The sequence below is a fragment of the Tachysurus vachellii genome, chromosome 2, assembly GCF_030014155.1.
Source record: "Tachysurus vachellii isolate PV-2020 chromosome 2, HZAU_Pvac_v1, whole genome shotgun sequence".
Lineage (NCBI taxonomy): Eukaryota > Metazoa > Chordata > Actinopteri > Siluriformes > Bagridae > Tachysurus > Tachysurus vachellii.
The window spans coordinates 4,135,571-4,147,014 of record NC_083461.1 but is presented as its reverse complement, the minus strand read 5'-3'; the positions used below and the strand labels follow the sequence as shown (position 1 = coordinate 4,147,014).

Below are 11,444 nucleotides of genomic sequence, written 5' to 3'. Positions count from 1 at the left end.
CGGGGAGAACATGCAAACTCCACACACACAAGGTGGAGGTGGGAATCGAACCCCCAACCCTGGAGGTGTGAGGCGAACGTGCTAACCACTAAGCCACCGTGACCCCGCACTTTAAAGAAACAGTCACATAAAAATAAATAAGTGTGACTGGAGATTAAGACGTGCTAAAGAACACTGACAAGACCTGTCAAACACGATGGAGGACAAGTGAAGGTCTGGAGGTGCTTCGGTGCTGCCCAAGTGCTAGATTTGTTCATGATTTAAAAAAAAAAAAAAAAAAAAGAATCATGATCAAGAAAACAGAGCAACGAGCCAAAGCACAGCTCAAAGCTAATGAAGAACTTTAGAGACTCGTATTCGTTCTATTTAACGCAAATCAAACTTTATTGTTATAGCGATTTTTACAGTGAATTCAAAGCAGCTTTGTAAGATTTGTAAAAATTCAAGATTTAAATGATCCCCGATGAACAAGCAAGAGGTGACGGGGGTGAGAAAAAAAACTTCCTGAGACGATAGAAAGAAGAAACCTTGAGAGACTCAAAAGGAGACCTTCATCTGGATGGAAAAGTGTCCGTCGATCCAGTCATACATGTGGGAGGTGCTTCAGGAAGCATGGAGTGAGATTTCCTCAGATTTCTTCAACAAACTGATAGCTAGTTTGCCAAAAGGGCTTCAAGGCTTTAAATGCGAACCTCATTAATGTCTTAACTACGTGTTCAGTTTACAGTTCACTTTAATCATTTTCATGGAAAACTTCATGGAAAAATGAATCAGGCAGACCACAAACTTTTGACCGGTAGTGCAAACAAAGCAGCATGAGAAAAAAATTATTTATTTAAATAAAAAAAAAAAAAGTAAACAGTTTAACTTTATTCCCACAGAAATAAAAAAAAAAAAAAGTAAAAGATCTAGTTTTTAATCAGAAAGCATGAAATTCGTGAAACAGAGTCGACACGTGACCTGACCTCAGTATAAATACACCTGTTCCTGGAGATTCTTAGAGAACATACGCCTTAACAAACAACAAACAAAAAAAGATTAGATTAATCAGACTGTGCTGTGTATTAGACATGTTTATGCAATACACTGCATGAGAGAAAACAGTGTATTAGGCTTGTGAGATGTTTATTGCTCTTGAGATCCAGTTCCTGGATAAAAAAAAAAAAATCTCGATAAACGATTTAGTGGAAAAACAACTGAAAGAAGATGAATTTATATTGTTTAAGGTTTAAGAAGAATAGAGGAGGGTGGAATATTAATAATATTATTATTAATAATAATAATAATAATAATAATAGTAGCCATCATCATCATCACCACCACTAATCAGCACCTAAAAATCCACCATCCAGCATATAATTATTAAATTTAAAAAAAAAAAAAAAAAAAAAATTAATAATAATAATAATAATAATAATAATAATAATAAAGAGTTCAATCTAAGTAACAAAATAAATAAATTGTACTGTAAAGTGTTTGTCTTGCGTGGCTAAATCCATAATGGTTCATTATATAATAAAGATAATTACAGACAACGAAGGTCACTGGCTATTGTGTAATATTATATAAGGATAATTATATGATTTCATCTCACAAGCCTACAGTCAATCACGGAGCTAAAAATACAAATCTAAGTCTCTCTATAACTTCAAATGAACGGGATTAAGACTAAGGCATCGCTTCAGATTAAACAGGAATGTTTAATGCCTAGTGTTTGCATACACACACTGATCGATTAGCATACCTTACTATATACAAACATACACACGCTCTCACACACACGCTCTCACACACACACACGCCCGGTTTCGATGGGAAGCTTTCACCATCGTAGCACTGATCGCTGCAGCGTGTTTATACACACCAGCGTCCATGTGCAGTTCGGTGGAGTTGCTAATCATCAGAGCTTGTGTTGGACAGGACAGAGTGATGGCGTCGATTCAGCAGCAGCACACATCACATCAGGACACGACACAATGCTAAGTTCCTTGGGGGGAAATTAAAAAAAAAAGAAAAACAAAATGAAAGGAAAAAAAAACAAAAAAAATAAAAAACAGGTTAGTCTCGTATTTTCTGACAGGAGACAAAGACAAACATAATAATTAATCAATCAGTGTAGTGTGTGATTGTGTGAGTGTGTGTGCCCTGTGATGGGTTGGCACTCCGTCCAGGGTGTATCCTGCCTTGATGCCCAATGACGCCTGAGATAGGCACAGGCTCCCCGTGACCCGAGGTAGTTCGGATAAGCGGTAGAAGATGAATGAGTGAATTTTAAACAGCGTGTGTGAAGGCGGCCAACCGCACGAAGCTCAGTGCTCGCTGAACTGAACTGCTCTCAGTCTACATTTCTGTCTTTCATGATTAATTACCTCATACAGTCATCCTGCTCTAGGGCCATGTGGTAGCTTAGTGGTTAAGGTGTTGAACTACTGATCAGACTGAAAAGTGGTGAGCTCGGGTACAAGATCCACCAACGTGCCACCGCTGAGCTCCTGACCAAAGCCCTGGACCTTCACTTTCTCAGATGTGAAGAAAGTCAGATAAAAAACTAGATTTGTAAAGTTCGTCGTGACAAACTTTGATGTCGGCTTTGACGAGACAAGTATTCGCAAAGGCCGGTGCTTTTTGGAGGCGAGTGGACATAAGGGTCAGGGTTACTTTTGGAGGCAAGTGGACAGAAAGATTGGGTGCCAAAACATTTGGAGGAAAGTGGAAACGAGCATGTGACGTCATCAGAATACACGTGAGGAAGTTCCTCTCATTGTTCTGAGTGTTTTGATATGTCACATGTCCATGTTGTAAAAAGTTTTTTGATTTTGCATATTTTGGGGGCGGGGCTGTGGGACAACCAGAAGGCCAGTCGGTACACCAATTTAAACTTTGTTCAGAGTATCACCCTAAAGGAGCTGGCCGAGTTTGGTGTAGATAGTTCGAAAGCTTGCCAAGTTATAAACCTGCAAATTTATAGTCTATGGAAAAAAAGGCCAATTTGAGACCCGGTACTGGAAGTACCGGTACTCGGATCACTTAGAAAAGTAATAGCAACAATCTTCAGGGTCTACAATACTGTATATCTGAATTTGGTGCATGTGGCTCGAAAGCCCTAGGTCGCATTAAATTTTATAAATTTTTGTCTAAGCTGAAATAGGAAAACAGAATGTTGGCTTCTACAAAGCTACATAATAAGTCACTGTGTATAAGGGCATCAGCTAAATAAATGCTTTACACGCTCACGTGCGTACTGTTTAAGATGCTTTATCGGGTTACGTGTTCTGTAGGAAGACGCTTTATTCCAGCTTTGCTTTGATTGCCTTTACTTCAGAGAGCAGGTTATAGCATTAAAAGATGACATTTTTAACACATCTATTTACTTCTTTGTAGTTTTATTTGCACACCTAGATTTAGGGTTTCGTGACATTTCGTGATTTCACTTAAAGACTAAAATGCTTATTCTTCTTGTGCCACAGCAACATCGGCGACTTTCGTTTCAGCAGGTCACGGGATAAGATGTGCTCAGCTCAGACGGGAAAACGTTAGGGTTTCGTTTATATTTAATGAAACGTGAAAGTGAAATACAATCATGTGGGTCGCGTTTGGCAGAAAGCAGAAGAATGCTGGATCGTGTGGAAGCCTTTAAAATACGGTGAAATGAATGTGTGTCTATGGAGGGGGCACTAACTTTCAAGCACTAAATGAAACAAGAAAATGAAACAGAAACAAGAGTGAAACATGGCGTCGTTTCTCACCGTGACAGCCTGTGAGCGTGTGTCCGTGCTCCAGCGGCGGTCCTTTATAACATCAAGTGCTTATCGGAGCCCAATCTACAGAGGAAGCAGGATGAGAGAGGAGAATAAAGCTTTAAGGAAAACTCACACTGAACTGAATCATCTTTAATGCCAGACAGGAGAAGAGTGAATGCAGAAGGACTTACGCGCCCTCTTCTGTCAGCAAAGACAAAAACTTCTTAACTCTGTATTGATTCGGCATCTAAAACACACACACACACACACACACACGAGAGAGAGAGAGAGGGAGGGAGAGAGGCAGAGAGACAAAAAGAGAGGAAGAGACACACACAAGAGAGAGACACACATGAGAGAGAGAGAGAGAGAGAGAGAGAGAGAGAGAGAGAGAGAGAGAGAGAGAGAAAGAGAGAAAGAGAGGAAAGAGACACACAAGAGAGAGACGCACACGAGAGAGACAGAGACAGAAGGAGAGGAAGAGACACACACAAGAGAGAGAAACAAACAAGAGAGAGACACACACATGCACAAAAGAGAGACACACACATGCACAAGAGAGAGAGACACGCACAAAAGAGACACACACGCAAGAGAGAGAGACACACACACACACACGCGAGAGTGAGACACACACACACACACACGAGAGAGAGACACACGCGAGAGGCACACACAAGAGAGAGATACACACACACAAGAGATACACACACACGAGAGACACACAAGAGAGAGAGAAAGACAGAGACACACGTGAGAGAGACACACACGAGAGAGACACACACAAGAGAGACACACACAAGAGAGACACACACAAGAGAGAGAGAGACACACGATATATCATATATATGAGAGAGAGCAATGAGATTAATTTGCATTCTGAGTGTTTGTCTTTTCTAGAAAATTCTGTACAGCGCCTAAAGGGTGATAAAGGTAATCAGATAAAGGTAATAACTATCTTAGAGCAGCAATTTACCTAAAAGAGATCACAACACAACCCACACTAACCCTAATTTCAAGTCCCCTAGTTCAGGCTACTGAATTGGAACACATCCCTAATGTCGGGCGTGTGAACTGATCCGAACATCGGAGTGAGCCGGGAACGTTCGCCACAAAGCTGTGCACAGGTGGATGAGGAGCGTTAAGAGTTCTGCACAGGCAGGGATTAGTCAGGAAAACTAAATGAATGGCTGTGTACGCCTTAACGTATCTCTCCTCGTTGCCCGTGGCTGTGTTGGAGTCAGAACGCGGGCGAAGTGAAAAAAAACGATCGAAGGAGGGAGGAGGGGAAAAAAAGGAATGCAAGGAGGGAATGCAAGGAAAAGAGGAGAAATCCGGGAGGGCCGTCACGTCGGAGCAGCGCGTCTGTGAGCAGCATGTCTCGGCAGACTTACTCTCATACCTCTGCGGGAGGAGAAAGGGGGGGACATACCACAGAAATTACGGCCGAGCATCCAGCACAAACAGGACTACGAGTCATAAACAGCACTCACGCTGCCGCTAAACGACACCGCAAATAACTCCTAACAAACGCCAGGCGACGATCGTAAGCACGCGATTAAAAGTGAATAAAGGATAACAGCGCTGATAAAAAAGGAAAAGAAGGAAACTTTAATTCTTAAAAAGGTTCATTGTCAATTAAAATGATTTCGTAAAAACGCAACAGAAAAAAAAAAAAAACGTCGTTAAAAAAATCCACGCCTTGTTATGATGCTATATTTAACAACCTCGACGTTGTCGTCGTTTCCCGTGGGAACAATTTATTTAAAAATAAAGTCTAAGTCTTGTTTAGGAGTTTAAAGCCTAAGCGATAATATACAAGACATTTAAAATTGTCGACGCGTGAACGTTTTTTTAGTCCGACCCACCCAAGCTCCGCCCACTTCCCGCAGACAACCTGGTGCAGCACGTCCCCGTATTTGCGTACTGTGACCTAATTGGTCGAGGGATGAAACCCTGCATGTTGTGCTGTTATAGGAAAATAATTTACAACAATGTAATAAGGTAATAAGAAAAATTATTATTAAACAAATACTCTGTTCATGAACTAAAGTTTTAAATCGAGTAGCGCGGCACTCGTACGCGTCCCGGTGAACGAGCTGTTGCTATAGGAACGATAACGTATTAGACCGTGCAGGTTGATATAAAACTTAAAGCTGTTGGATTTAAGACGTCGTGCGCGCGAGGTGAAGTATGTGGTGACGTGAGAAGGGCTTGACGTGTTTCTAAGAGCTTTAAGAGCTTTATGTGACAGGAAGCACATCCGGAGCACAGTGAACACACTTGGCACACGGTGTAAAATAATTAAAACTGATAAATGACTCAAAGTTCACAGGATTAATGGTGAGGGCTGTGAGTCAAGGACTCGTCTAGACAAAGAGGAAGGAGAGCGCTCTCTATCAGTCTGTAGAGCTGTGTGTGTACATATGTGCATCTCTGTGTGTGTGTGTGGGTCTCCCTCTGTCTCTGTATCGGTGTGTGTGTGTGTGTGTGTCTGTACATCTCGGTCTCTATCTGTGTGTATGTGTATCTACATTTACATTTCCAGCATTTGGCAGACGTCCTTATATCCAGATCGACTTACGTTATCTCATTTTTATACAGCTGAGCAATTGAGGGTTAAGGGCCTTGCTCAGGGGCCCAACAGTGGCAGCTTAGTGGACCTGGGATCGAACTCACAACCTTCTGATTGGTAGCCCGTAGTAACACCTTAACCACCAGGATACCACACGCTCCTATGTATCTCTCTGTGTATAACGGTGCGTGTATCTCTCTCTTTGTCTGTGTGTGTGTGTGTGTGTGTGTGTATCTCTCTCTCTTTCTCTCTATCGGTTTGTGTCGCTCACTCTCTCTCTCGCTCACTCTATCTCTCACCTGCAGGGACATCTCAATGAGCATTTGAAGCTTCTTAATGCCGAGCCACACTCCTTTGCCTTTCACTTCCTTGGCAATTTGCACACGTTCGTCTTCTTGGAAGCCTCCCAGCAGCTACCACACACACACACACACACACACACACACACACACACACACACACATACAATATTAAATACAGATACTGTGCTCATCTCTACAACACAACAATGATGAAATAACTAACTTTAACCTGAGAGTTGTTCTAATTATTGCAGCTAAAGTGTCCTCATTATTTATCTGTTCGTTACTCAAAAGTCTATCTATCTATCTATCTATCTATCTATCTATCTATCAATCTATTAACCCATCTCTCTATTTATCGATCTAATCCATCTGTCCTTTCAACAATCTCCCCATTTATCCATCTAATAATGCATTTATACTCTTTAACCATTAATCCATTTATCCCCCTATCCATCTTCCCATCTATCGCTCTCTCGATCTCTCTCTCTCGCTCTCCCTCTCTCCCCCCACCCTCCTTTCTCACTCCTCTCAGTGAGTCAGACCTCCAGTGCCTCCATCAGGTGCTCTCCTCTGGAGATGTTGGGGATGTGGATGGTTGTGCTGAAGGCGTCCAGCATCCCCATCTCCTGTAGCACGTCCTTACGACTGGTGGTTCCCAAGATCAGCAGCTTACGACCCTACACACACACACACACACACAATCATCAACAAGGGCCAAAATCACAGAAATACAAACTTGCCTTTGATTAAAATCTGTTCTTTATTACAGATGTGCAAAAAAAAACGTAAATAACTGACTATAGATATGTGATTTATAGAAAGTTGAGGGAGAAAGAAGAAAAAAAAAAACAAAAAAACATGGCCACCCTACGTTAGCAAAAAGCGAGCCAGCTAAGCAGGCTACAGGCAACGCTCTGGATATAACAGGCGAATATATCAGTGTGTTGATCGATCGAATGTAAACACTACTACGGTATATACACAGCTGTTGAGCGTCTATCTTGATTCGACACCACATTCTGAAAGCTGGGTTTTCTTGCTGGGTTTCCTCGTTTTCCCGAGTCGGAGGAACGGTTTCCCGAGTGTTAGGGATCAGGAAAACCATTTAGAACTTCAGATATTAAGAAATCATGTGCAATACTCTGTAGTCGAAGTAGAACGTAAAAAACAGCCGGTGTAGGTTTAACAAGATCGGTGTAAAGTGCTTGGACATTTTTTTTCTTCCCAGGACATGTGCTGAAGCCTCCTAAGCGAGTCAGCGGGGCAGCCAGGCATCGACAAGGTACAATAAAAGCATGGCAGGAGTTTGGAAAACATTCTACAGGTAAATTCTACAAGTTAACGTAACGTGCAACGTTTTACAAACAATTCCTCGAAAATCTAGAGGAATTTTCCAGAATGTTGCGAGAAAGCCGGGGTAGTTATAGATTGTCGTAGAGGTAGGTCATTCCCAGAGGCCCAGGCGAGCCGAGGGGATTATGGGTCGCCCTCCTGTGGCGCGGGGGTTGGAACATGCCAGTGCATGTAGATGAGGTGGCACACAGGCGGCGGCGGGCCTGCCAGGTCCCCACGCTCTCACAGGACCTTTCAGTCCAGCGTCTCCCGTTCACGGACTCCCCGCTGAGCTCGCACACACAGGCTCGACCCGGAGAAACAGAGCAGTCGCTGTTCACCCCGGATGCACAAAAACACCACGCCATAAACAAAACACTGACAATACACACCCTGGCCTGCACATAGAGCACCGCAACACTGACAGAGCCACGGCTGCAGGATAACACAACGACGCCAGATTTCAAACGGCTTAGAAATAAACATCCACAGACACCTTTAGAAAGAATTTTCTAGACCATAAACCAGAAGACTGCGCTTCCGTTTAGCGACGGGAAATAAAGGCGCTTCTATGGACGATTTTCTTTGTGCACGAACCAATAGGTTTGTAAACAATCTGAATATTCTTTAGGTTAAATAGAAGCAAATTCTTCTTTGTTTTTGCTTAACTCATGATATTAGAATCCACATCAATGGAACATTTATTTATAACGGTTACGATGAATGGAGTTGCAGTACTGCAGTCCTGTTCTTTGGCTCAGTTTGGTAAAGAAATTCTAAATAAATAAATAAAATAGCTGAACGCAAACCAAAATGCACAGCAAGCTTGACTCCTTTCCTGCAGATGAGTCAATTCAGAGTCAAACCTCCTTCTCACTGAATCAGATGCTGAAGATGGTGAAGACTACAGGAAGTGCAAAGGTGACAAGTCAAGTGGGTCTGCTAAAGTCTAGTAATAATCTACAACAACAACCTGATACACTAAAACCATCCTCCTGACACACACCCACACACACAAACACATTTCCAATGTCATCATTACACTATGAACAAACCACCAAACATCCTATCTACTCAGTGTGCAGTACTTTAAATTTAATGACAGAGGGGGGCCAATACTTATGGGCTAGTTAACAGTTAGCCAATAAACAAGCAAGGGAGCGTGTATAAATGTGCATTTCTTTATTAAAAAATACCTTAATTAAACAGATCTGTAATGCAATAGAAAAAAAAATACACAAATATGTTAAAGAGAAGCTCTGCTGCCCCCTGTCTGTAAAGGGCTGGTACTACGAGAGAGAGAGAGGGAGAGAGAGAGAGAGAGAGAGAGAGAGAGAGAGAGGAGTGTGTGTGTGTGTGTGTGTGTACACTCACATGAGGAGGCACCTTCTTCAGCAGCACTAACAGGGCCTGCAGAACGGAGTTTGAGAAACGAGGTCCGATCGGGACAAATTCTAAGAACACACACACACACACACACGTTTGTCATTATGAGCATTTAGCATTATAATCTAATTATTAATGCAGCGATTTCATTCTAACCAGCACTTCATCTAAGTGCTTTCATTTCATTCCACTTCATTCGTTTGTGGGGACCAGACAAAACACCCCCCAAGCCGCTCAGGTATTCCTTTCTTTTTGTGTGGACAACTGGATGGTGCATAAGATCAATATAAAACTCACACACAAACACAAATAAAGAGTTTGTTTGTTGAAATGACCCACATTAAAACCTGCCACTTTCAATGCCACCTTCAACTGACTGTAGGCACATCGGCTGCATCCCAAATGGTTATTATCTAAATATGTTCACTACAGAGGGCACAAACAGAGCAGCACTGTGGACCCTAGATAGTGTCTGTCACACTGTCAGAACAGATCTTTAAACTTTAAAGAAACGTTAAAATAAATAAATAAACTCACCCAAGAGCCGCTCGATATCGTCCACCAAAACGCAGCTCAGCTGAGACTTATAGGCATCATCAAATATCTACACACACACACACACACACACACACACACACACACACACACGTGAGAACTCAGGCCACATGATCGGCTCTGAGCGTTTATTACATGAGAGCTGCTTCATCGTCACCTTCTTGATGGCCTGGCACTTGGCGATCTCCGAGTGGCCGATCATCTTGTCTGGAGAGCAGATTTTGATGAAGGGAAACTGTGATTCCTCGGCGATTTTAGCTGCCAGAGCGGTTTTACCGCTGTGAGGTGGACCTGGAGGAGCCAGAACTCACATGTGAGGAAGGAACGATGGATTTGAACACATGTACACGTGTGTGTGTGGTGTGTATAGTGTAGTGTGACGTGATGTGACGTGACTTACCTTCCAGCAGCACCGTCACTAGTGGGGTGCGTTCACTGTTCTTAGTCTGCTGCACCAGCAGCTCTCCGTCTCCCAAGATGTCAGACACGGCGTTACTCCACTTCACAATGCCATTCAGGATGTAGCTGGTGTAATCCTCCTGATTGGTGCCAAACGCCTGCACACAGGAAGTCAAACACAAAGGAAGTCACACACACACAGGAAGTCACACACACACACAGGAAGTCACACACACACACACACACACACACAGGAAGTCACACACACACACACAGGAAGTCACACACACACACACACACACACAGGAAGTCACACACACACACACACACACACAGGAAGTCACACACACACACACACACACACAGGAAGTCACACACACACACACACACACACAGGAAGTCACACACACACACACACACACAGGAAGTCACACACACACACACACACACACAGGAAGTCACACACACACACACACACAGGAAGTCACACACACACACACACACAGGAAGTCACACACACACACACACAGGAAGTCACACACACACACACACACAGGAAGTCACACACACACACACACACAGGAAGTCACACACACACACACAGGAAGTCACACACACACACAGGACGTCACACACACACACACACAGGAAGTCACACACACACACACACAGGAAGTCACACACACACACACACAGGAAGTCACACACACACACACACAGGAAGTCACACACACACACACACACAGGAAGTCACACACACACACACACAGGAAGTCACACACACACACACAGGAAGTCACACACACAGGATGACAGGATGGAGAGACACCCCAGACACAGACACACCCCCAGACACAGACAGAGAGACACACCCCCAGACACAGACAGAGACACACCCCCAGACACAGACAGAGACACACCCCCAGACACAGACAGAGACACACCCCCAGACACAGACACACCCCCAGACACAGACAGAGACACACCCCCAGACACAGACAGAAAGACACACCCAGACACAGACACACCCAGACACAGACAGAAAGACACACCCAGACACAGACAGAAAGACACACCCAGACACAGACAGAGACACTCACACACACACTTTGATAGATAATTAAATGAATAAATATGTAGCCAAAAACAAAT

At 43.3% G+C, this 11,444-nt stretch overlaps 1 protein-coding gene across 1 annotated transcript in view; it reads right to left on the bottom strand.

Moving 5' to 3' along the window:
• Window positions 1-360: 360 nt before the first annotated feature.
• The window catches only part of nsfb (N-ethylmaleimide-sensitive factor b), a 28,225-nt gene continuing 17,141 nt past the window's right edge, over window positions 361-11,444 (bottom strand). Inside the window, exons 14-22 of the mRNA XM_060894458.1 lie at window positions 10,294-10,450; window positions 10,051-10,184; window positions 9,876-9,942; window positions 9,327-9,406; window positions 7,163-7,297; window positions 6,615-6,728; window positions 3,932-3,987; window positions 3,747-3,821; window positions 361-1,987 (exon numbers count right to left, since the gene is read on the bottom strand). Coding sequence (XP_060750441.1) covers window positions 3,791-3,821; window positions 3,932-3,987; window positions 6,615-6,728; window positions 7,163-7,297; window positions 9,327-9,406; window positions 9,876-9,942; window positions 10,051-10,184; window positions 10,294-10,450 — 774 coding nt within the window. The 3' untranslated portion in view covers window positions 361-1,987; window positions 3,747-3,790. The remainder of the gene's footprint in view (window positions 1,988-3,746; window positions 3,822-3,931; window positions 3,988-6,614; window positions 6,729-7,162; window positions 7,298-9,326; window positions 9,407-9,875; window positions 9,943-10,050; window positions 10,185-10,293; window positions 10,451-11,444) is intronic.